This window comes from Abramis brama, assembly GCF_963993115.1.
Source record: "Abramis brama genome assembly, chromosome: 6".
Lineage (NCBI taxonomy): Eukaryota > Metazoa > Chordata > Actinopteri > Cypriniformes > Leuciscidae > Abramis > Abramis brama.
In genome coordinates this window covers 25,114,556-25,141,979 of record NC_139968.1, presented here as the reverse complement: position 1 = coordinate 25,141,979, position 27,424 = coordinate 25,114,556, and the positions used below count along the sequence as shown (strand labels likewise).

At 40.7% G+C, this 27,424-nt stretch overlaps 1 protein-coding gene across 1 annotated transcript in view; it reads right to left on the bottom strand.

Moving 5' to 3' along the window:
* Positions 1–27,424, bottom strand: part of ahr1b (aryl hydrocarbon receptor 1b) — a 51,082-nt gene that overhangs the window by 13,191 nt on the left and 10,467 nt on the right. Inside the window, exons 3-4 of the mRNA XM_084117416.1 lie at positions 6,851–6,966; positions 3,631–3,720 (exon numbers count right to left, since the gene is read on the bottom strand). Coding sequence (XP_083973542.1) covers positions 3,631–3,720; positions 6,851–6,966 — 206 coding nt within the window. The remainder of the gene's footprint in view (positions 1–3,630; positions 3,721–6,850; positions 6,967–27,424) is intronic.

Genomic DNA, 27,424 nt, shown 5'->3' with positions numbered 1-27,424 from the left:
GAAGTGTCTTGTGCTTTTGATCAAAAATACAGTAAAACTATTATGAAATATTATTACAATATAAAATAACTGTTTTCTATTAGAATATATTTTAAAATGTAATTTATTCATGTGATGCAGAGCTTAATTACTCATTACATCATTACACCAGTCTTCAGTGTCACATGATCCTTCAGAAATCATTCTAATATGCTGATTTGCATATTAGAATGCATATATTTGGATATACTGTATATACAGTGAGGAAAATAAGTATTTGAACACCCTGCTATTTTGCAAGTTCTCCCACTTAGAAATCATGGAGGGGTCTGAAATTGTCATCGTAGGTGCATGTCCACTGTGAGAGACATAATCTAAAAAAAAAAATCCAGAAATCACAATTTATGATTTTTTAACTATTTATTTGTATGATACAGCTGCAAATAAGTATTTGAACACCTGAGAAAATCAATGTTAATATTTGGTACAGTAGCCTTTGTTTGCAATTACAGAGGTCAAACGTTTCCTGTAGTTTTTCACCAGGTTTGCACACACTGCAGGAGGGATTTTGGCCCACTCCTCCACACAGATCTTCTCTAGATCAGTCAGGTTTCTGGGCTGTCGCTGAGAAACACGGAGTTTGAGCTCCCTCCAAAGATTCTCTATTGGGTTTAGGTCTGGAGACTGGCTAGACCACGCCAGAACCTTGATATGCTTCTTACAGAGCCACTCCTTGGTTATCCTGGCTGTGTGCTTCGGGTCATTGTCATGTTGGAAGACCCAGCCTCGACCCATCTTCAATGCTCTAACTGAGGGAAGGAGGTTGTTCCCCAAAATCTCGCAATACATGGCCCCGGTCATCCTCTCCTTAATACAGTGCAGTCGCCCTGTCCCATGTGCAGAAAAACACCCCCAAAGCATGATGCTACCACCCCCATGCTTCACAGTAGGGATGGTGTTCTTGGGATGGTACTCATCATTCTTCTTCCTCCAAACACGTTTAGTGGAATTATGACCAAAAAGTTCTATTTTGGTCTCATCTGACCACATGACTTTCTCTCATGACTCCTCTGGATCATCCAAATGGTCATTGGCAAACTTAAGACGGGCCTTGACATGTGCTGGTTTAAGCAGGGGAACCTTCCGTGCCATGCATGATTTCAAACCATGACGTCTTAGTGTATTACCAACAGTAACCTTGGAAACGGTGGTCCCAGCTCTTTTCAGGTCATTGACCAGCTCCTCCCATGTAGTTCTGGGCTGATTTCTCACCTTTCTTAGGATCATTGAGACCCCACGAGGTGAGATCTTGCATGGAGCCCCAGTCCGAGGGAGATTGACAGTCATGTTTAGCTTCTTCCATTTTCGAATGATTTCTCCAACAGTGGACCTTTTTTCACCAAGCTGCTTGGCAATTTCCCCGTAGCCCTTTCCAGCCTTGTGGAGGTGTACAATTTTGTCTCTAGTGTCTTTGGACAGCTCTTTGGTCTTGGCCATGTTAGTAGTTGGATTCTTACTGATTGTATGGGGTGGACAGGTATCTTTATGCAGCTAACGACCTCAAACAGGTGCATCTAATTTAGGATAATAAATGGAGTGGAGGTGGACATTTTAAAGGCAGACTAACAGGTCTTTGAGGGTCAGAATTCTAGCTGATAGACATGTGTTCAAATACTTATTTGCAGCTGTATCATACAAATAAATAGTTAAAAAATCATATATTGTGATTTCTGGATTTTTTTTTTTTTAGATTATGTCTCTCACAGTGGACATGCACCTACGATGACAATTTCAGACCCCTCCATGATTTCCAAGTGGGAGAACTTGAAAAATAGCAGGGTGTTCAAATACTTATTTTCCTCACTGTATATATATATATATATATATATATGAGTGTATATGTATATATACAGTATATATGTATTTATACACACACATATTATATATTTACGCGATTAAATGATTTGACAGCACTACTATATATATATAGTGCTATGCATAAGTTTAGACACCCATGCTAAAGTTGACTAAAAAGAGGAATAAAAAATCATTTTTCAATAAAAAAACCCTAGAGATTGGCATGGAATACTTTCCATAAGATCATCTCTCAATGCAAATCAAACCAGCTATTAGGCTAACTGAAATAAAACCATGCCAATCTCTAGGTATGGTGAAGGCTATGTGATGATGTGGGGCTATTTTAATTCCAAAGGCCAAGGGAACTTTATCAGGATGCATAGTATCCTGGATCCATGAAGTAACTGGCCTTTTAAAAAAAAAATCTGCCTGCCTCTATGGGAATTTAACATAGGGGTGTCCAGACTTATGCACCCTGTATTTTAAGGAAGAACATTTATTTATTTACGATACATTATTCGTTCACAAAGAAAATTGGTGTCCTTAAAGGTTGGATTTTTCCTAATTTTTTTTAATTAAGGCATTAAGTTCAATTTCCAAAAGATGATTTTTTATTCCTCTTTTTAGTCAACTTTAGCATGGGTGTCCAAACTTATGCATAGCACTGTATATATATATATATATATATATATATATATATACATAGTATATATAAGAACAAAAGGAGGACACTGTAAGCACATAAAATAAATAAGTATAGTGATGCCACAGTTGGATAATTCATAAGTAAATTATGATGAATTGGATTAGACCGTGCCAGACTGAATCTCAGAGTAAAGCCTATTTCATTAAGCTCATTCAATTTCTACTGCATTCAAGCTGCTCCTCGAGAGGCACCGCAGTATTATTCAGTATTAGGCAGATCTGATGAGTATATATGTGTGTGTGTGTGTGCTAAGAATAGAGATGAGAAGTATGGAATGATTATCCAACAGCTGAGCCTGACGTCATTTTGATTCTGGGAATATGTACGTACAGGGGATACTTATCAATCAGATTAAAACTGTGTCCTGACCTTAGTTACAATGTGAACAGACAAATTACATGCCATGCAAAACTTGTTACATCACGCCTGATTTGGAAATAATTTAGCTGCATAAGCAGCCTACTTCAAAATAAAGGCCAATTCACACTAAAATAATTACTTTTTATCACTTTTTAAAATTTTGTGTCGGAACATAATATGGAGAAACATTTTTCATTTAAATATGTTTAGTTAGTATTTCATGAAGATATAAACAGTCCCAAATCCAGTCCCAAAATTCAGGTTCCAGTGATATTAATTCAGCTGTATATTGGATTAGTATTATAACCGTGACTGTATGATAAATACAGTATCGCTGTGTCCGAAATCAAATACTTCCCTTCTATATATTATGCAAAAAACAGTGTACGCCAAAAAGAGTAGTGTGTCACAATACATAGTATTCGAAAAACAGTAGGCGACTTCCGGCGAGATTCTGAAGTGTGCATTCAATGGCCATGAGGCCACGGGAGAGGATTTATGAATGGCAATGAAGCAACGCAACTGACGCTGGAAGGTCACGTGACAGTAACAACATGACGGATGTAGTATGTCCCAATTACATTCATACTCCTATTCATACTATATAGAGCGTACTTTTTTAACGATCGAGAAGTAAATTCAAATGTAGTACCTACCTACTCAGACAGTACAGGATTTTGGACGCAGCGAATGTGTTTATGTAAGAGACTGTTGAGAAGGATAATTACCTGGTGGAATCCTAAATAATCCTGGATGGTGTGAGAACAGTAGAAAACAATTCCCTCAGCAGTGACCACCAACACAAAGCCATTGAGCGCCTGTGACCACACATGAACGAACAAAGAAACACAGAAAATAAAACTATTAGTTTACTGGTCATTATGGGTCAGATAGACAACCTGCTTTTAATGAAGGACTAGTTTGATTCTCTGTGCGTTTCTTATTTGTTTGTGTGCTTAAAGAGCCCTAAAATGGATTGACAAGTATAGTTTTCCTTCCTGTGTTGATGTATTTCCTGGTAAAACAGGAAGTTGGAGTGGGGCATATCAAACGACATTTTTTTGAGAAATGGGCATTTGTTTACGTTACATTCGTTATATTTACCTAGGTGTTGTTCAGGTACAATTTAACCAGGAAGAGCAACATTTTTCCGGAACAAAAATGTTGTACATTTTAATTGCTTATATGCGCTACAAGTCAAGTTATCTGCATATGATGGCTAACGGCTAACAGATGTGCATTAAAAGCTTCAATCTTGATTTCAAGTGAACTTTAGCCGTATAAATATACACTGATTTCTCTTTCACAGGTAGGGGTTTTGCAATTCTTTGGAGGATGCAAACACTCAATTGTTCATTTAAATGATTTTATTCACATAAAAAACAAACAAACAAAAAAAAACCTAGCCAAGAATCGCAAGAATTCTGGTTACAAATAACCAATGCTAGACAAAAACACTATTAATACACAGAAACTAATGATTAAACATACCTGAACAATGACATGAAGAAAGAACAACTTCAAAATAAAAGCCCCATTTTAAAAGTTCACTCCAATATAAAACAACATGAATTGAGATCTATTAAGAAATATTAGCTACAGTATATGTGTGCTGTGTGCAAAGAAAAACAAATGGATCATGCAAAACCAGCCAAATATTGACTACATAAAAAAAAACAACAAAAAAACGGTATTACTGTAGATTTTAATGGGAAAAAAAAGGCTAAAAAAACACAGACAGTTATTGAGAAAGTAAATATTGTCCATTTCATGCTGTCTTAAATACTTTGTGTGAGCATGTGCTCTTGTGCTGTGTGTATTTTTGTGGAGGGGATTTTGCAGCTCATCACCATCTGGTGGGCTCTGAGTGTGGATCTGTGTGATTACTGTAATCTGATGCATCAACAGCACAGACACTACAAAAACAAACATTTACTGTAAAAGTCACTGTAAAAAAATCCACAGCTGATAAAAGCCAAGAGCCCTGGCTGTGAACTGGTAATCAAGGTTAGACCAAGTGTGGACAGTCTAGTGTCTGACACTCAAATAAGTAAGTTAGAATAAATGAATTAACAAATGCACAATACATTCATATGGTGCATTTATTTGAATACAAGTACCCACATTTTTCAAGAAGACTCTTAAATATAAAATAAAACTAAATTAGTACTAAATTTTAAAAGCCTGGCTAACATTATAAGTTGACATCAGGGAAGAAATGTATACTACTAAAATACTATAATATTGTTTAAAATGGTTCCTTTTATAACAGTCATAATAAGATGACAAACTGTGTGCATCCTCTGGGACTTCCGTCTGAGCGCAAATAAGGGCTCTCTTGAAATCCTATCAATGTTTTATGTAGGCTGTGCTTATGTTTGTTTTGCAAACATACTGATCTAGAACCACTCTTTCTAAATGCAAACTGAATCCTTTAAACTAAGGTATAAACTAACAAACTATAATATGATGAGGCAAAAAGCAATACATCACAAAAAATAATCTCTTCCACGTTAATATACGATTGTCTTTGCCAGATTACATGCACACAGAAATGTGCTGCAGTGTATTAACATAAAGCAATAAGCCACAAGATTCAGAGTGCGTAACCCCTTCATAAGTCGAACAGCAGTTTTAGGGGTTATATCTTCCAGCGCCCCTCTCATTTGCTTGAACATCTGCATTGTATGCCAACACACACACATATGCTCATTCATACATGCACACCTGGTCCAAACACACTCAGAAAACACGACCAAGTAGCAGCACTCAGTATAAATATTTCGGCTTGTTGGTCGGCAGAACAGCCCACACTGGGCTCTCGTGGGGCAGGAGGGGGAGGGGGGCAGCAGTCAGGAAGCATTACTATCAAATATGTACCACTGCATCATTCACAGTCCAATACACACAACTATACACAACACAGGGGAGGGAGAGAGAGAGAGAGAGAGAGAGAGAGAGAGAGAGAGAGAGAGAGAGAGTGTGTGAAGCAGAGAAACAATAGTGGTAAAAGAGAAGATAGATAGATAGATAGATAGATAGATAGATAGATAGATAGATAGATAGATAGATAGATAGATAGATAGATAGAATTGAGGAAGGAAGGAAGGAAGGAAGGAAGGAAGGAAGGAAGGAAGGAAGGAATGGATCGATAAAATAAATGTAAGGAAATACAGATAGGAAGAAAGGAGTAAAATAATGAAGGGACATTAAGGAAGGAAGAAAGGAAGAGAAAGAAGATGATGGAAAAAGATGAAGAATAGAGCATGACAGAAAGGAAGGCAGTAACGTGCCAGGAAGGAAGGAATATAAATGAAGGAAGGATGGAAAACAAGAGTAAAGTTAGGAAGAAATAAACAAGAATTAAGGAAGGAGGGAAGAAAGGAAGAAAGAGATGGTTTGATAAAAGAAATGTAAGGAAAAAAACAGACAGGAAGAAAGGAAAGAAGGAAAATGAGTAAAGGATGGAAGGAAGGAAATAGAAAGGAAGAAAATATAGAGAATGAATAGAGGCAGAGATGATGTAAAAGCATGAGTGAGAAAATTAAAAAAAGTGTAGACAAGGAAGGATGGAAGGAAGAAACAGCAGGAAGGAAAGATAAAAGATAATAGAGGCAGAGAGAATGAAATGTGTAGACGTGAGTGGACAGGTGGTTCAAACTTCTCAGAACTGCTGTGACAGGATGGACAGAGCGAAACTTTCAAAGTAAAAATAAATGAGAGAATACTTTTACCTCTTATTTTATCCCTCCTTTATAATACATGAGAGCTCTGTCTGTGCATTATTCATGCCTAAGTGTCTGAAACGAGAACAAGGCTGGGCAGAAATAGCCTCTCCTTCCTTTTCTCCTTTCTTAAGGGCATAGCTTTAAATGACTCTTTATAACATGCTATGAAGGCACAGGGACGCCATAAACATGTACACACACGTGTGTTTTTACTCCTGACCTGTAGTAGGAGCTCTCCCTCATGCAGCCAGCCGTCAACCAATCCCGTTGCTTTACTGTTGTCATGGTTACTGTTGTTCGCCGACAAACCATTGCAGTTGTGGTTTTTCAGTGCGACTGTTGACAGAAAGAGAAAGAAAGGGAAAGTTAAGTACAACTAAATTTAGTAGGGTTTGCTAAGTTTTTGAACAAACCTCTAACCATAAAGGGATAGTTCACCCTGAAATGAAAATTAAGTCATAATTTACTCACCCTGGTGTTGTTGTAATGCCATATACCCTTCTTTTATGGAACACAAAAGGAGAATAGACTCTCTTGACTCTTGACGTGCTGTCTATTCCAGCATATGGCATTAGAACAACACCAGGGTGAGTAAATTATGACTTAATTTTCATTTCAGGGTGAATTAACCCTCTAAGTAGGGGTAACCCTTTCTCAAACTCATGAGGTTACGGAAATATCACAATTCTCACGTATTTACCTTTCGGAAGAAAAAAAGGAACAAATGTTGCTCTTTTATAACTCATGAGACTTAATGGAGATCTCATGTATTTCATTCACTTTGTCTCAGGTGTTTCTTACAAACTTCATTAGGAGAAATGTAAATTGACACAAATTAGAATTTTTTTGACATACAATAAGAGTATATACAGAGATATACAATTAACATGGTTAGCTTGGCTCACATTGTCTTTGATGAGAAATATTTGTTTTCAAATTGAGATCTCTGACTTTATTACAGATTTTACAAAATCTGAGCAGAGTTTGAGATCTTGTTGAGACTTCTTAAAGGTGACACAAGAATCAAAGCATAATGTTACAAGCAGGGGATCTTACACAGATGTCTTTATTTGATATCAATTTTATCTCACAGTAAAGGAGAAACCATTCAGATATCAAAGAGAACTCATTTGAGGTTCAGTTTAGTTCAATTATATTATATTCACTTCAAGATATTTAAGATGACTCAAAAATAACAGTTTGTTTTCAAACAGGTTTCCCACACACTCTGCCATTGGTCAGGCAGACAGAAAGCCCCGCCCCTGACTCACGCCATTGGTTGAGTCACTGTTGCCGTGCCAGGCTGGTCGGAATTCTTAAACAAACAGAGCAATGTTTTGCTAGCCACAGAAATGCCACGTTTTAACTTTTCAAGGATCTCAACCTACAAATAGGTAATGTATTATTAAACTGACAAAGTATTTTAACATCCAAAAATCTTTTTAATTGTTATTTAAGATTCATCTTACTTTCTTTTAAAGGTATTTAGTATTTAATACGGTAGCTCTAAAAACGATTCTGTGCTGTTTTCATCTCGGCCAGTAGCTAATGGATTTGGTCTGTGTGTCCCTCTTTCAGGACAAGACAAACTCTTTTGAGCATTAAAGGAGGAACTGACCTACAAACGACAGGGGAAATGGAGAGAGACAGGCCAGGAGAACAGGGACACGAAAAGCTTTTTTCACTGAGAGAGAGAGAGACAGAGAGAGAGAGAGAGAGACAGAAAAGGGAAGAGGAAGCACTTCTCACTTGTGCGAACATACGTGGAAAACGCATTTGGGCACGGTGAGAGAAAGGTCACCTCGCTCTTGCTCATAACCGCCTGGCAACAACATAAGCAAATGTGTCATATTTTATTAGCATCTTGTGGCTTATATTAAACCTGTGAAGTACTCAGAACAGTTTTGAACATTTGTTTATTGATATCGTCCAAAACCGTCCACAATAGCTGAACTACTACTAGCGCCAATTATTTCCATAACCGAAATCCCATTCAAGCAAATGCCTCTTGATGTCATGCAAACTAGAATTTAAGTTCATTTGACACTTACATGTGGCTCCTTTTTATTCTCCTTTGCCAACCTCTGACCCTTTTTAATAGTCCTGACGCGCAACCTATCGTGACCCCTGACCCCCACCGAGCCATGATGCAATGAGTGAAAATGAGGTTGACGTTATTCACTTAACATTAGGATCCAGTCAAGAAGAAAATTGTGATATTACAGACTTTGATGTTAAAACTTTTTTTTATTTCACAGAATAGATCTCGGAGTTTTTAACCTATATTTTGTTGTTTTATTTTTAATTATTTAAAAAAAAAAATAGTTTTAAGCACAAACATGAATAAACAATTTGGTAAAGTGGTTATAAAAATAAACTTAATTCATCAACCTGTTTAAATCCATTCCAACACAAAACGTCTTCACATATTTTGCCAGGACCCTTTAACCACTTTTTAATAAAGCGGTTTAACACTAACTCGTTGTAGGCCGAGGGCTGCGTTGAACAAAACATCACGTTAGGGGGGGCCACAAAAATATATATATTTTTTTATTTATGTTTTTGTTAAATCTTGGTCTCCCCATGGAGAACTGATGCTCTTCTGGAGCTAATAAAGTCCAGAATCAGCTTTAATGCTGATGTTATTTTAGTATTATTTATATATTATTATAGTATTTATTAGTAGTATTTACATTTATATTTTCTTTTTCTTTATATTTTCTTTTATTTCAGCTTCATTTCAATTATAAAAAATCCTTTTTTTAAAGTTTTAGTTTTAGTCAACTAACAACACTGGATTTAATGCCGCAATATTTGGGTAAAACAAAAGGGGAAACATTTAATTTACTAATTTGATTTGCGAGATATATTAATCAATTAATATTAATAAAGCAACAATATTGGCAATAAAAAGAAAACTGATGTCTGTAGACAATACAAGTGAAATTTTACAATTCTTAATATTAATTTCAATACCACATTCAATTTCATTATTATTTTGAACATAATTATTCATGTTAATATTTAAATATTATTTACATATTGTTTACAAATTAAAATAAACATTTTGATACATAATAATATGAATTCAAACATTATTTATATGTATATATATATGTATATATAATATAATATAACTATTAAATATTAGCATGTACTTTTAACATCTCAACACAACAACGATGTACTAAAATCTTTCCTTTGCTTTTTTCATGTACAGACGACAACATTGTCAAAACGATCCCGTTCACACGGATCCGCGAGTTAAAAACGCTGCATTTTGCTGCCAGGCCAGTAGTTGGCGATATCACTTTGTAAAGAAACACTATTGATTGAACACGTAATATGTGTAACATCAACCGTTTTCACAAATTCACATTTTTTGTAGTTTACACAGAGACGATAACGGTATAGTTTTCAAAAACTTGCTCTTTGAAACCCGTTTCAAACACAAAACACACAAAAATGATTTTGTTTTTTTTGTCGGTTGTTTATAATCACTTTCCATTCCCAAGGCAGCCATTTTGATGTAGTGTTCGCAAAAGACCTTCACAGAGCGTGCGTTGTGCGCACTTAGCTATGCTAGTATTGTAAAGTATCAGCCTGTCAATCACACAAATGTTTTAAGTATAGCATATTTCAGAAGATTAGGCTTTGTTATGACCGTAACAAGCATAGCAGCAGTTAGTGGCAGTGAAAACATGAGGCTAAGAGTGTTTCGGTGACCCTGACAATCCTTCTTATATGCTTCAAAGACCGACGGGATGTTTAAGGCCCTTTTCCCATGATCTTTAGCTCCTGTCTCATAGAGCTGGAGACAAAGGGTGAAGGGCCACAGCCAAACAGAGACCCAACTCTGCACGCAACCACACCATGTATGTATGCCAATGACACTGCGCCATTTACACAAGCAAAGGACCAACAAATCAACACATGTAAAACGTCTATATATATAATGCCTATTTATAAGACCATTACATTTTTTGTATTGCAAAATAATCTTGATGGCCTTAAAAACAGGCTTTGTTTTCTTAAAGTCCGCTATAAGCACTTGAAATTAACATAATGTCGTCGTACATTAGGTGATAGATGAGTTAGCGATTCCCTTCAGAGGGTTTCCGGGCTGTTTCGCATGCTTGTGCTATGGGGGTTTAACTGTGTTTATGTAGCGGGCCCATTGTGGGTCACTGCACATCGAGTCTCTGGGGACGGAGACTCTGGAAAACCTGCACTAAATGCTTTGGCTTGGTTTCTTGTGGTTTTACCGACGGAGTCCAAACAGCCGAGGGGAAATATGAATGAAGTAGTACGTTAAATGTCAGTTTTTTAGGAAAAATAAAGAGTTACAATACTTATTTTTAACAAAATGTCAGGATGATAAAGAGGGTAAATAAAAAGTTAGAATATATATATATATATACACATTTTAAAATTGAAAATAAGAAAACAAGTTAAAATAATTACCCATTTATATACGTATAAGACAAATGTCAGCATAATGTTATTTATTTTATTATCAACAGTAAATGATGATTATTACAAAATGATTAATTATAATGTTTTTTTTATTTGAATTATGTATATATATATATATATATATATATATATATATATATATATATATATATATATATATATATATATATATACACACACAAAAAAAATTAAGATTTAAAAAATTTACCATATATTGTTTTACTGACAGTCAAAAAAGCTGAGAGAAAAAAATATAAATAATAATAATGATAATATAATTAAACAGGAGTGGCAAAAAAATGTTGGTTGAGAATATATTGATTTTATATTTAGAAACAACTTTGATTTCTTTTTTTAGATGATTAATTAAGTACTATTAACAAAAATATTTATATACAAATGCATATCATAATTACAAATAATTAAAATAAACAAATGTATTAAAAAAAATAAAGAACTAAGAATACATTTTATACTTAAGAATAAAATAAAAAACATTACAAAATAATTAAAATAATAAACAACACCACACACACACAGTTGTTTATTATTTTAATTATTTTGTAATGTTTTTTATTTCATTCTTAAGTACACACACACACACACACACACACACACACACACACACACACACACACACACATATATTGCCAAAAGTTTTGGGACGTCTGCCTTTACATGCACATGAACTTTAATGACATCCCATTCCTAATCCGTAGGGTTTTATATGGAGTTGGCCCATCCTTTGCAGCTTTAACAGCTTCAACTCTTCTGGGAAGGCTTTCCACAAGGTTTAGGAGTGTGTTTATGGGACTTTTTGACCATTCTTCTGAAAGCATTTGTGAGGTCAGGCACTGATGTTGGACGAGAAGGCCTGGCTCGCAGTCTCCACGGTGTTCTATCGGGTGGAGGTCAGGACTCTGTGCAGGCCAGTCAAGCTCCTCCACACCAAACTCGCTCATCCATGTCTTTATGGACCTTGCTTTGTGCACTGGTGCGCAGTCATGTTGGAACAGGAACATTCCCAAACTGTTCCCACAAAGTTGGGAGCATGAAATTGTCCAAAATGTCTTGGTGTGCTGAAGTATTAAGAGTTCCTTTCACTGGAACTAGGCCAGGCCCAACCCCTGATAAACAACCCCACACCATGATCCCCCCTCCACCAAACTTTACACTTGACACAATGCAGTCAGGCAAGTCCCGTTCTCCTGGCCACCGCCAAACCCGGACTCGTCCATCGGATTGCCAGACAGAGAAGCGTGATTCGTCTCTCCAGAGAACACGTCTCCACTGATCTAGAGTCCAGTGGCGGCTGCTTTACATCACTGCATCCGGCGCTTTCTGTAGCTATTGACTCTGCAGAAAGTTGGCGAGTTCTGCGCACTGTGCGCCTCAGCATGCGCTGACCCCCAATCTGTGATTTTACATGGCCTACCACTCTGTGGCTGAGTTGCTGTTGTTCCCAATTTCTTCCAATTTGTTATTATACCACTGACAGTATATATATATATATAGTTTATAAATATGAATATTATATACTTACAGGGTCAAAACAGCTGAGGGAAATAGCTGAGATTTAAATACCATTAATATCTGTCATTCTTTCTAATGCTTGTTGCAGCTGAAAGCTTGTAAGAGGAAGGAGAGCTGTGTGGTGTCTTTTGTTTCGTGAGGAAGATAAAACCAGCGAACGAGAAAGGCATAGAGAGAAAGAGGGTATCAAATATTAACACACGAGCCTCTGAGCGGCGTGTCACGTGTTGATGACATCACGGCAGCAGATGTGGACGTCTGCGAGTGGCTCGAGGGATTGAGATTCTGCTGGGGCCTGCTGAACAGAGCGCTCTAGATAGAGAGCGACAGCCAGCAAACGATAAAAACATCACAACAGACACGTCTGTTTGCGCACACAGATGAACGACTCGCAAGGAAAAGACTCAAAACACTCGCTCTCTTTTTCACTCCCTCCCCATCTATCCCTCTTCTCTGGGCAACATCTCAGTCATCTCAGCTAAGCAAGTATTCTTACTGCTACAGTATACGCTAGCGTAGCTAAACTCACTCATACAAACGCCTAAACAAAACAAACAAGCAATGTAAACTTGACACTAAAAACATTGCTACTGCTCGCTAATTCATATTTTAAAATTTGTAGACGCTAATATAAAAGTATTAGCCAAAAATTGTAACTGTTTGGTTTTAGGATGAGGTTTCTGTTGTCCAACACAGTTAGCATGCTAGTCACATTAACACTCAGGCCTAAAAAGAAACCCAGATACAGAATTAATGCCAAACCATCAATTATGTTAACATTAATCTTGCATAATTAATGATTTATACATGAAGGGGTGGGATTGTGTCAATGAGAGGTAGCAAGTGTAAGAACAGGATGTAATGGTTGCTGAATCATTTAAGATGGAGTTTGATGAACTCTGATCAGTAGTTATAGTTTAAAGCTGCACATATGAGCATTTTTAGAAGTCCTGGTATAACAATTTTTGTTGTTGTTGCGTTCACTGTTTTAATTCAGTCTGAATGAAAACGTTAACTGTGACAAGATTACATGATAAATCATGATTAAATATTTAATTGATTGACAGCCCTAAAAATAGCATGTCAATAATAAAAAATAAAAAAAATAAAAAAAATGAATTATAACAAAATAATATATTACCCTAATTGTAAGTTATAATATGGAATTCAACTGATATACAGTGTTTATTGACTATATAATTGCAAATAAATATTTTAGTCGGTTGATAGCCTTAAAAACAAAAATAAATTTAGAGGAATTATGCATAAAATAAAAAAGCATGCAAAAATTCATTCTATATTATAATCAGTTTATGTTTCAGTCAAACATAATAAAATAAAATAAAAAATAGAAGAATTATGCATAAAATAAAAATAAATGAAAAATACAATATTTTAATCAATTGACAGTAGGAAAATAATATTAATGAAATATATATTAAATATATATTTAAGTGGTTGACAGCCGTAAAAACAATAATAAAATAATAATATTTTTTTGCCTAACTAGAAGAATTATGTATAAAATAAAAATACATGAAGGATTCATTAAATATTTAACTCAGTCAGTTGAAAATAAAAATAAATAAATAAATAAAAATAAATAAAAGCCTAACTAGAATAATTATGTATAAAATAAAAAATAATAATAAAATAATTGTGCATAAAATAAAAATAAATGAAAAATTAAATATTTTAATCGGTTGTCAGCCATAAAAAACAATAATAAACTCATCCCACCATCCCCTCTACAGGTGAGGGGTTCTCTGCTAGCGATATATAGAGCAGAATCATTAGTGTGCATGTTTCTGTCTAACAGCTGGACACCAGCGAACAACATCTGTCTCCTTTACAAAAACACTGCAGAAAGCCAGCTGTAGTCACAACACACACACACACACACACACACACACACACACACACACACACACACACACAGTTAGAAATATAGTGTGTACATGTACACAGCGTGTCCATCCACTGGATATGCTCCTAACTGTGTGTGTGTGTATGTGTGTGTGTGTGTGTCTCCCCAAAGCAGAAATCTCATCCACATTCCGATCTATTGTAGTGTGACAGCGGGGCGGCGATGTGTGGAAACGCCTTCTCTACTGCAGTTTTATTGCTGTAATTACTAAGAAAAACAGAAACACTCCTGATTATAATTAAACTGTTTGTTGGCTGCACTAAAGCTTACTAGGATGCAATAAGGAAATTCATTTAATGGGTTTTAGAGAGGTTTTTTGGGGGGAACCGACAAAATTATATAATTAATCACAATTAAATATTTTAATTGGTTAACAGCTTAAAATATCCAAAATAAATATACATTTATAAAATAGAATAAATTAGGTGTATATCAAATTTACAATGGCAATTAAATATATGAATAAACTGACAATCCTAAAAAAATAAAAAATAAAAAAATAAATAAAATTAATAATAAAATCAATTATACATTAAAGGACAAATCCAGTGAAAAATGAACCTGGGGTAATTAACACATGGTTACCGAGTCGATCGTTCCCTGCGATCCGTTTTCATGAAAATCGAATGTATAGAGTTTTATCTTTAAAAACAGATTAGCTCATAACACTAGTATATGGGGCACAGAGTAAGTAAAAGTAAATCGCTAGTTAATACCACTAACAAGGCTCAAAATAGCCTCACACTAACACGGTAGCATAATGAGGGTCCCTACATGCAAACCGAAGCATTGAGAACTTTGTAAGTGTACAGACAGTTTAATAAGAAGATACTTTATAAAGACAGTACATTACGCGTTTACAGACAGGCGTCATCTTGGAAAACAGTCTCGACTAGTCGAGTCACGAACCATGTGTTAATAACCCCTAGGTTCATTTTTCACTGGATTTGTCCTTTAATATATAATTTAAAACACAGATTTGCATATATCATCTATATAATCACTATTTTTTGAGTATTTTAATCGACTGAAAGCCTTAAAAATTATGATAAATAAAACAAAAACAAAATAAGTGTGCATATTAAATATATAATGCCAAATAAATATATTAATAAAATGACAGCCCAAAAAATAATAAATAAATAAATAATAAAACTCAATAATACATTAATGCCTACATTAACACAGATGTGTGTGTATCATCTATATAATCACAATTTTTATAAAAGCATTTTAAATTGATTGATAGGCTTAATAAAGATTAAAAATCAGTATGCATATCAAATATTTAATGCAAATGAAATATATGAATCAATTAACAGCCCTAAAAATAATACATAATAAATGAAATGAATAATAAAATAAATAATAATTTAATAATAAATACATAAAACAATAATATAACAATAAATTAAATAAATTAATAAAATATCAATTAGAATAAATTAGCATAACTAGAGTTCCCTTTCGTAGTCACTCCGAGTTACGTCGGATGACGACGAATGGGGTTTCGCTTAGAAAGCCTATCATCTTCGAGTATATAAAACGAGCCAATGGCAATGAAATGCCATGGGTCTGCGGAATTTGCATAGCGTAACTCCGCCCCACCCTGGGGGTATATAAGGAAGTGCGCTGGCAACATGCAGACATGTTTTCGCTTCGGAGCCAAGTTGATTCTTCACTCCACAGCCAATACTGAGTTCATCTCTTTACTCTCTTCGAGACGAGCCTCTCTCCAAGTGTTGGTGTGACAGCGAGTTCCAGCGAGTGCACATTCCCTGCTTATCTGTGCAGTGATTTGCCAGAGTTTGTGTGTTCATCTCCCTGGTCGCTTCGACACTTGCGGAGAAATCTCCTTTCACAAAAGAGCATTGCACGCGGCACGTCTTTTTAAAGATGCCTCGCCCGTGCACTTGTGGTTTCGGTCTTTTCATTTCTGACTCTGATGGGCACAATCGCTGTCTTGTGTGTCTGGGTGTTGAGCACGCTAAGGCAGCGTTTGTGGATGAGTCATGTTCCCATTGCGGGAACATGCCCATCGCACGGTTGCGGTCGAGACTCAATGACCTTTGTGGTACAGTCCCCTCACCCCACCCCGATCTACGAGCTCCACGAGAGCTGGTACTTCGGCTGGCGGCCAGGGTGACCTGAGGGTTACAGTGTGGAACAAAGCGCCGACTATTCCACGCTCCGCACCCCCCTCTAGCACTGTGCAACCCGTGAGTGTTTCCGAATGAGCCTGCAGCACAGTCCACTGACTTGCCGCAGGTCTCATTCGGCGCTCCAGAGGAAGATTTGATGTCGATCGCTGCATCACAAGGTGGGCAGGAGTCCTTGGGAAGTGACGATTCGGCTGTGCTGCCACCCTCGGGTGTCCCAGCATTGCCCGAGTCTGATCCCGAGCTGACGGCCATGCTTTCCCGGGCAGCCGTGGCCATTGGACTAGAGTGGTCCCCGCCACCTGGTCCAGTGCGCTCGCGGTTGGACGATTGGTTTTTGGGTGCGGCCGCTGACCCTCGTCGGCGCCCAACCCCAATGCCTTTCTTCCCGGATGTGCATGAGGAGGTCACAAGGTCCTGGAAGGCACCATTGTCTTCCCGTGATCGCTCAGCGACCTCCTCCGCCTTGCCTCCTCTCGATCAGGCGGCCGCCAAAGGGTACACTGGGGTTCCCCGGGTGGAACGCTCTGTTGCGATGCAGTTGTGTCCTCAGAGTGCTTCTTCTTGCGGCGATCCTAAGCACCCCTCCAAGGCCTGTAGGTTCTCCTCCACTCTCGTGGCGAAGGCCTATAGAGCTGTGGGGCTGGCGGTCTCCTCACTGCATGCCATGGCGACTCTGCAGGTCTACCAGGCCCAGATGTTACGTGACATGCACGAGGGGAGGACTAACCCAGCACTCTTTGATGAGGTGATGTCCACTTGTGTGGTCCAGGAGTGACACCTGTGGCTCAACCTGGCCGATATGCGGGAGGCCGAGCGGACCCGGTTCCTCAACACCCCCATATCCCAGGCTGGCCTCTTCGGCGGTGCAGTCGAGGACTTTGCCCAGCAGTTCTCGACTGCCCAGAAGCAGACTGAGGCTTTAAAACATGTCCTGCCCCGGCGGCCCGCTGCTTCGGCAGCGCAGTCGTCGGCACAGGTGCCTCAGCCTGCTCGCCGCCAAGGGCGCCCTCCTGCGGCTCCCGCCCCTCCCGATCAGCCCCAGCAGCCCGCTGCTTCCGGGTCGCGTCGTGGAGGAAGCCGCAGGAAGGCGCCACAGCCCTCTCCCGCCCTGCACCCCGCTGAACGCCAGGCCAAGCGGCGCTCCTGAGACGGGCTGCTCAGAGATGGCTTTGAGTTCTTTTCAGGAGACGGTAGCAGGGCCGCTCCTTCCCCCGATGGAGGGCCGGGGGAGAATCCTTGGTTATCCCACTCCCGCTGCTCGTCCCACGACGGGCAGCACCCTAATGTGGTTAAAGAAAGAACTCACTTCCCCATCTCTGAGCACTCAGAGTTCTCGGATGACAGTGCGCGCCGCTCTCGAGCCTCGCCACTCTCGTCCCCCTCTGTTGCCAGACCCCTGCCAGAGCACGCCCCCGTGGGACGCTGGTCCTCCCCTGGCCTCCTCTGGCAGGACGCGGCTAATGACCGTGCCCCCGCACCGGGCCGCTATGCCACCCTCGCCTGGGCCGGTCATTCCGCCTTGCTGCACCACCGAGGGTACGTCTGTGGTCCGCATGACCCCGCTGGTACAGTTCCTGGGAGCTTGGTTAGAGCTTCCCGGTCTGTCCCGCTGGGTTGCGAGGACCATCAGGCTCGGCTACGTGATTCAGTTCGCGCGGTCTCCTCCCCGCTTCAGGGGAGTTCGCTTCACAATGGTCGGTGGCAATGCCCCTGTCATGAGAGTGGAGGTCGCCACCCTACTGGCGAAGGGTGCGATCGGGACTGTCCCTCCAGCCGAAATGAAGTCCGGCTTCTACAGCCCTTACTTCATTGTACCGAAGAAATCCGGTGGATTACGACCTATCCTGGACCTGCGCGTCTTGAACCGCTCCCTTTACAGGCTGCCGCTCAAGATGCTCACGGCCAAACGCCTTTTCGAATGCGTACGGCCACAGGATTGGTTTGCAGCGATCGACCTGAAGGACGCCTACTTCCATGTCTCCATCCTTCCTCGACACAGACCGTTTCTTCGGTTTGCTTTCGAGGGGCAGGCATACCAGTACGCGGTTCTCCCTTTCGGGCTAGCCCTGTCTCCTCGCGTCTTCACGAAGGTCGTCGAGGCAGCCCTTGTTCCCCTACGAGAACACGGGGTTCGCATCCTGAACTATCTCGACGACTGGCTGATCCTAGCTCACTCTCGAGACCAGGTTTGCGAACACAGGGACCTTGTGCTCCGGCACCTAGCTTGTCTGGGCCTTCGGGTCAACTGGGAGAAGAGCAAACTCTGCCCCGTGCAGAGGATCTCTTTTCTCGGTATGGAGATCGACTCGGTCGCCATGTGCGCGCAGCTTACGAGCGAGCGCGCACAGTCACTGCTGACTTGCCTTCGTCAATTCGAGGGCAAGAGTGCGGTTCCACTGAAACTCTTTCAGAGGCTCCTGGGGCATATGGCATCCGCAGCCGCAGTAACGCCGCTCGGATTGCTTCATATGAGACCGCTTCAGCTTTGGCTTCGCGATCGAGTCCCGAGGTGGGCATGGCAACACGGCACGCTCCGAGTCCCAGACACTCCAGCCTGCCGTCAGACCTTTTTACGGGCCGGAGTTCCCTTAGAACGAGTTTCCAGGCATGTTGTTGTGTCGACAGATGCCTCCACCACGGGCTGGGGCGCCATGTGCAATGGACATGCTGCTGCGGGCTCCTGGACAGGACCCCAGCGCCTTTGGCATTGCCTCGAGTTGCTGGCTGTACGTCTCGCCCTGCACCACTTCCGTGCGTTGCTCAAGGGTCAACACGTACTAGTCCGATCAGACAATACCGCCACAGTAGCGTACATCAACCGTCAAGGTGGTCTACGCTCCCGCCGTATGTCGCAACTCGCCCGCCACCTCCTCATATGTAGTCAGAAGCATCTGAGGTCGCTTCGAGCCATTTATATCCCGGGAGACCTGAACCAGGCGGCCGAAGAGCTATCTCGGGTTCGGCCTCTCGCTGGAGAATGGAGACTCCATCCCCAGTCGGTCCAGCTGATTTGGGATCAGTTCGGGGACGCACAGGTAGATCTGTTTGCCTCCCACGACTCGTCCCACTTCGACCTGTTTTATTCCCTGTCCGAGGGCACGCTCAGCACGGATGCACTGGCGCACAGCTGGCCGCGGGGCCTCCGCAAGTATGCGTTTCCCCCAGTGAGCCTTCTTGCGCAGACTTTGCAGGGAGGACGAGGAGCAGGTAATATTGGTTGCCCCGTATTGGCACAACCGCACCTGGTTCCCAGAACTAGTACTCCTCGCGACAGCACCTCCCTGGCCAATTCCTCTGAGGAAGGACCTGCTTTCTCAGGGACGGGGCACCTTATGGCACCCTTGTCCCGATCTTTGGAACCTCCACGTGTGGCTCCTGGACGGGACGAGGTAGGTTTGAGGACCCTACCACCAGCGGTGGTGGCTACCATCACTTCCGCTAGAGCATCGTCCACGAGACATGCCTATGCGTTGAAGTGGAACCTCTTCGTCAACTGGTGTTCCTCTAAACTAGGGGTGTCCATGGTTAACCGATTAACCGATTAACCGTTAAAAATTGCGTAACCGAGTGAAACATTTTGCTCGGTTAAGTGGCGTCAATGGCGTGCACTGAATTTAGTTGTAATACATTTTTGCACCACCAGAGACCGCTAGACCAGTTTTCTAATATGAAGCGGGCAAAGAAAGCGCGCGTCCGAGAGTGAAGGCTGTGCGGGAGTGAAGGCTGTGCGCGAGCGTGCGCGAGCCAGAAACAAACATAGTATCCGCGCCACTGATGGCAGCACAATAATATCTGTCTGCAGAGCCACAGCTTTACCCCAGCAGTTTTACCTCGAGCATGCGCAATTTCATCACAACAGTTTTACCCGCAGAGTCCGTTTACCGTTACATTAACCCATACAATTTGTATTATGCATTTCCTAAACATGTACTTGCTAATCAAACACTTTATCTGAACAAACTACTAATCTATAAAACACAATCGGTCTTCCGACCTTTTACTATTGTGTTGATATGCGCGAGGGAGAGAGAGCAATACAGCGCTCGTGTTGTTTGAAGGCGGTGAGAGTGCGCGCGCGCGGCCGGGGCTCTCTCACTGTTTGTTCTTGCGCCCTGTCCACTGATCTAAATAATTATACGACGACTTATTTGTTCCCTCGTTTTAATAAATCGTGGACACGTTGAACAAATTCCCTCCCTCATTTTGATTTAACGAATTACAACGTGGCCAAAAACAGTTTGATACTATTAATTAGTGAATGCTAAAGACCTATTTTTTGTGAATTGGTGAATATTCAGGTGAATTATTTCGTGGCCACGAATTAATAATAATTATTAAACTGTTTTTCTTACCTGTGAAGATAGCTCTTCAGTGAAGGCCGACTATTCTCGTACAGCTTTTTATTCCTTTTTTTGGTGTGTGTGTGTGTGTGTGAACGGGTATTCAGGTGAATTGTTTCGTGGCCACGAATTAATAATACCTCCGCACGTTTTACAAGACCCTTCTCGATCGCAGCAGCAACGAGCACTTTGATCACTTGATTTAAAAAACAAAACATTTCAGCGCTAGATCGCCAAAAAAAAAAAAAAAAAAAAAAAAACGAACGAAATGAATGCTCTGCTAGTTAACTGGAGATGTTTTGTTTATTTGTATTGGTATTCCTGCCGCGAGATGTTTCAAAAGTGGTGGGGACAATACAATATCGACCTTAGAAAATAGTGGTGGGGTCGTGGGGATATGTGACTCACCCGCAAATTACGCCTATCTCGGGGTTGCGGCGCGCACACTATGGTTAACCGAGTATTAACCGCTAAGGGCCTCGGTTAACGGTTAATGAAAAACTTGAAAACGTGCAGCCCTACTCTAAACATCTAGAACCCACGAAATGCCCCATCAGTGTCGTGCTTTCCTTCCTGCAAGAAGGGTTGGAGCGAAGGCTGTCTCCCTCCACCCTGAAAGTGTATGTTGCCGCCATTGCCGCACATCACGACGCAGTTGATGGTAAGTCCTTGGGAAAGCACAACCTGATCGTCAGGTTCCTGAGGGGAGCGAGGAGACTGAATCCTCCTCGTCCTCCCCTCGTACCCTCTTGGGACCTTTCAGTGGTTTTAACTGCCCTGCAGAGCGCTCCCTTTGAGCCTCTGCAATCAGTGGAGCTTAAGTTCCTGTCAATAAAGACAGCGCTTTATATTGTATTGGCCTCCATCAAGAGGGTAGGGGACCTGCAGGCATTTTCGGTTGACGAAGCGTGCCTGGAATTCGGACTGGCTAACTCTCACGTGATCCTGAGACCCCGGCCTGGATATGTGCCCAAGGTTCCCACCACACCCTTTCGAGACCAGGTGGTGAACCTGCAAGCGCTGCCCTTGGAGGAGGCAGACCCAGCCTTGGCACTGCTCTGTCCAGTACGCGCCCTCCGTGCTTACGTTGACAGAACGCAGTGTTTCAAGACCTCAGACCAGCTCTTTGTCTGTCATGGTGGGAAGCTGAAGGGAAAGGCTCTCTCCAAGCAAAGGTTGTCTCACTGGATAGTGGACGCCATTGCTTTGGCTTACCAGCAGCAAGGTCGACCATGCCCCCTTTGGTGTGACGGCCCACTCCACTCGGAGTGTGGCATCCTCTTGGGCTCTAGCGCATGGCGCCTCGCTAACAGACATCTGCAGAGCTGCAGGCTGGGCGACACCTAACACATTCGTGAGATTCTACAAGCTCCGAGTAGAGCCAGTTTCTTCTCATGTACTCGCTTCAACTAGCCGGTACTAGATTCTGCTCAGGTGTCTTCGCTTGCTCGCCATTCCTCTCCATGGACGGGATACGTGCGATATTCTCCTCAGGTGAGCCTAATAAGCCCTGAGTCTCCTCCAGCACTGACGACGTCAATGCCAGAGTTATGCCACTGGCAGCTTTCGCGCTTGGCTAGGTGCCTCCATGTGCATGGTTCCCCCTCCGGGCGACCCCCACATGTGTATTTCCACTGTAAGCCTCTCTGAGCATGTGTCTTTCCCTTGGCAAGCCACCTTGCCACCCCTGGGGTTGAAATATTCCACCTGCGGCTGGACACCCCAGTGATTCTCCATATGTAGCCCTTCGGGGTCATATGTGTATTCTAAGTCCCCCCCCTTCGGGTTGGGCATGATTGCATATTTCCACTGAGATATGCTTCCCAGTGTACCTTGGTATTCCTGTGTTAAGTAGGAGTCCTTCGTCCGTGCCAGTCTCACGACAGGGAGCTCAGACTTACGCAGGGCACTGGAAGACAGTCGGGAGGTGGCGTGATTACACTGGGAACCCCATTCGTCGTCATCCGACGTAACTCGGAGTGACTACGAAAGGGAACGTCTCGGTTACGTATGTAACCCAAGTTCCCTGAGTAGGGAACGGAGACGTTACGTCTCCCTGCCACTTCCGCTGTACCACTGGAACGCCTGAGTTCAGTCTCGGCTCCTCAGCGAAGACATATCTGCATGTTGCCAGCGCACTTCCTTATATACCCCCAGGGTGGGGCGGAGTTACGCTATGCAAATTTCGCAGACCCATGGCATGTCATTGCCATTGGCTCGTTTTATATATTCGAAGATGATAGGCTTTCTAAGCGAAACCCCATTCGTCGTCATCCGACGCAACGTCTCCGTTCCCTACTCAGGACGTTTTGTTTAATTAAATTGACATGCATTCACATTTTTTTGACAGCCTTAAAATAATACTAATGAAATAATTAATTAACATAAAAGTATAATAAATTAATAAATTATCCTAGATGTTACATGTACAGTTTAATAAAAGAGGTTTGTTAAAACCATGAAATGTTGAGCGTTGTGCAATTTATTCAGCTTAATCAACCACCGCTCGCGTAGTCAAGAAATAGTTTGGCAGGGTCATAGAATAAAACCGGTCCAAAAGATGTCGGTTCCCATTAAAAACGAGCAGTAAAAATGTGAACCTTTGGCTTCAATTAATACATCACAGATGTTCAAGTACTTAAGTAACAGAATGTTTTTCATTCCATTAGATCAAACTACTGGAGTCATGAATTCATATTTGTTGACATCGCCATGGTATCTGATCTACAAACTGATCAAACTTGAAATATCTTCATTGGGCTTGAATGGGAGCAATCTATCTCTTCAAACACAAATATACTTAGTCTGTCTGTCCAAATAAATGAACAATTAAGCTCAGATGTGAATCGTTCCAAACGGGATTTCTGTTATGTGGCAATTCAGCGTCTCTGATCCAGCGAATTTGATTACATCACAGCTCACACCATTCCTGGAAAAGCAGATGAACAAACAAAACCACACACAAATATTCACAAGAGGAGATCTTTGAATTAGTGAGGCATTAAGGGCAGCAGTTACCTTTAAAAACCCTTAAATACCATGCATGCTATATTTCCTCCAAGTGAATTAACCAGACTGCCACCTAACCAAGACGTTTAACACTAAGTTGTGCCATTCCAGTGGTTATTTATGAAAGGACGGCTGCCATGATCATTAAAGCAAACCCACCTAGTATGTAGCTTACCATTAGCATAACACATAATTCTCTTTAAAATGTTTTAGCCCCCCCAAAAAAACAAGCTTCAGATTTAGTGCAAAAGACAAAGAGAACAAAACTATTCGCTATACACAATATATTTCAAAAGAACATCATTAAAAACAAATGACAGCTGTCAAGGAGCCAAAAGACACAAAGTACAGCCTAACGCTTGGATCCATCAATGTCTACACTGAAATTTATAGGACTTAGCTTAGCTTTAGCTGTCTTTAGTTGTGCCAAACCAGCTAAAATGACCAGCGCATGAGCTCACATTATGATCATAACACTAAAGTACCTCATAAAATGACATTAATGTGAAGAAAGAGTAGAGTTATGTTTTCCCCGCTGTTTTTAAGTATGAACATGTGGAACAAATTTAAGGAACTATCTGACCTAAAGGGCTTCTTTATTTGCTGGGAAAGCACGGATTAGAGAATGGATAATATTCCACATTAAAGACACAGATGGAGAAAATAAAATGTATTATATAATAAAAATAAAAAAATCCAGCAAACATGGAAATAAAATGGATTCAATAAAACAGAAACTAATAGATAAATAATATTTAAATAGATAATTTGACATCTGTTTAAATACTTTCATTTTTGTAAATTCTTAATACATTTCTTGACAGTTTCATGAAATAAAGAAATAAATAGGTTAAAAAAGATACTTCAATAGCTATCTGTTGAAATATTTGTTTCAAATTCTTAGTATTTTTGTTGAAATACATTTTTATGAAATCTTAAATAAAAAAAGTATATCATAAATTTATGAAAATGTATGATACTATTACTTATTAATAATTTTCCCCAAACAGAAACAAAATAGTCCACATGATGGTACAATGTTTACATAAAAATATAATATATAAAAAGTGCTTCTCATTCCACAGAAAGTAAATGTATCTTTTTGATTCTCAATCAACACAACAGCCCTTTTCCACCATCGGGTCAAAAGGTTCTAAGAATGCTAAGGAATGGTTTCAGTTATATTTCCACTTGAGCCGAACCATTACAATGGAAGCTTGTTTCCGCTTTGGAATAAAACAAGTTAAAAGATAATTGCGACTTTTTTCTCTCAATTGCGAGTTTACATCTTTTTTTCTCTCAAAATTGCCTGATATAAACTCACATTTTCAAGTTATGAAGTCAGAATTGTGAGATATAAACTCGCAATTGTGAAAAAAGTCAGTATTATGAGATATATAGTCAGAATTGTGAGAAAAAAAGTCAGAATTGCGAGTTATAAAGTCAGAATTGCGTGATATAAATTCTGACTTTTTCGCAATTTTGTCTTATTTTATATTTGTGAGATATAAAGTAGCAATTGCGAGTTACAAAGTCCAATTATGAGGGGAACACATTTGCGAGAAAAGGGGCCGTTCATACAAAATTCGTTTTTTTCCATTCCAATGCGCTACTTTTCCATTGTTTTTCTATGTAAACGTGCGCTAAACGAACGTGTATAACCGTTGCACTCGTGTCTTTTGCAGCGTCTTGCGCATAACACAGTGTTCTAAAAACGCGGTGCTCAAGTTAAAGGGACAATGTGTAGTTTTTTAGGTATTTTATTATCTAAAATCAATATTTTTATTCATAAATATGTCCTCAATGGTGTACAAATACCTCTGCCAATGATCTGACTTATCCTCGTAAACGAAGAATTTATTATATTTATATACATGGGACTGGTAGGTCCACGGAGGCTTCCATGTAGTTCTGCCGTCTTGAAAAACTATAATAGCAGAGAGGGACAAAAAGTACTAGACCAACACGTTTCCACATCGCGTTTTCGTTCAGAACCAGCGTCACGTGACTGAAACCAGCAGAAACGGAGGAGCAGAGCAGTGAGAGGCGCTTGTCACTGCCGCGGCAAGTTTAAAAGGCTGCACTGCACGGTTATTTATAATGGAGGACCATACATATGCTGAGTCACAGGATAAGGAGTCCTCGTCGTCGAAAAAGTCCAAAATAGACCGTAAAAGGAAACGTGACCGGAGATTACAAAAAACAAGGGTTAATGTCGGGATAGCTTTTTCCAGGTGGAAAGAGCTAATGCAGCAGAAAGCTTTCAAAAGAGACGCTGAAGTTACCTGCTTTCTTCTCGACTGGTAAGTCAATGTTACGGTCTTGAAATAACAAACCTGTTCACCCGAAGGAAAACTCGATGAAGTGCTATTAGAAGACATCCTGTCATAGCTTTTTGGTACATAATGGCTACCGTAGATGCAACACGCATTTGAAAAAGCGAGGCGCTGGAGAGCACTATTCGTTTGAATGCAAAATACAATTTCACCACTAGATGGGAGAAATTCCTACACAATGTCCCTTTAAAATCAGTTCAACTTTTAAAAAACGCGTCTCGAGACCTTGCGTTTTTTTCCCATTCCACTGCCCACGCCCTTTTTCCTTTGAAAAACGCTTTCTGTGTGAACGAGCTCTAACGCGGTCTCTATTTACATCTCATCAACTCTTGCTTTACCAAGGCAATGACTGATGCATTTGTATTACATCCCAAAGAGTGGCCGTTATCAGACCCACAGTGGAAAATGAAACCAGCTGGGCCGGATCGGCACGGATAAGCAACGAGAACGTTTTGGCTCGACAGTGGAAAAGTGGCTAAAGAGTTTTACCAAGGAGGAACAGAAAATGTCTGATGAAAATAAAGCGACAGGGAAAAAGTAGAGGTGGAGGATCAAATACTTGAAGGTACAAATACATGTGACACACAACACAATGGACGAAATCCAGTTTGAAAATGATTTTGACATATCAGACCATCAGACAAAAACAGCTCCTCTGGCTCTAATGTGAAGTAGTTTCTTTACTAGCGGTCGAAATGTCCTCATACTCATTCAACTGCAGACGTGCTGATTGGAAACAAAAACATTATTTTTCCTCTAAGCAGCTCACGGAGCCCCGCCCACATTTTCTCAGCCAAACTCCGTCAGTTCTCTCTTTTTTCCTGACGTGAAGCAACCTCACCTCGTTTGACCAGGGGTTCAAAAGTTCAGGGCTGCCAGACTGTTTTTGCAGGCCCTCTTTCATTTCTGTCTTGCCCTCCCCTGTTTTCTCGCTTTTTCAAAGGGATCTCGGCATGAATGTAAGTGGATTAGCTCTGGCTCGTTCACGACTCAACGAGACGAGGAAGGCGG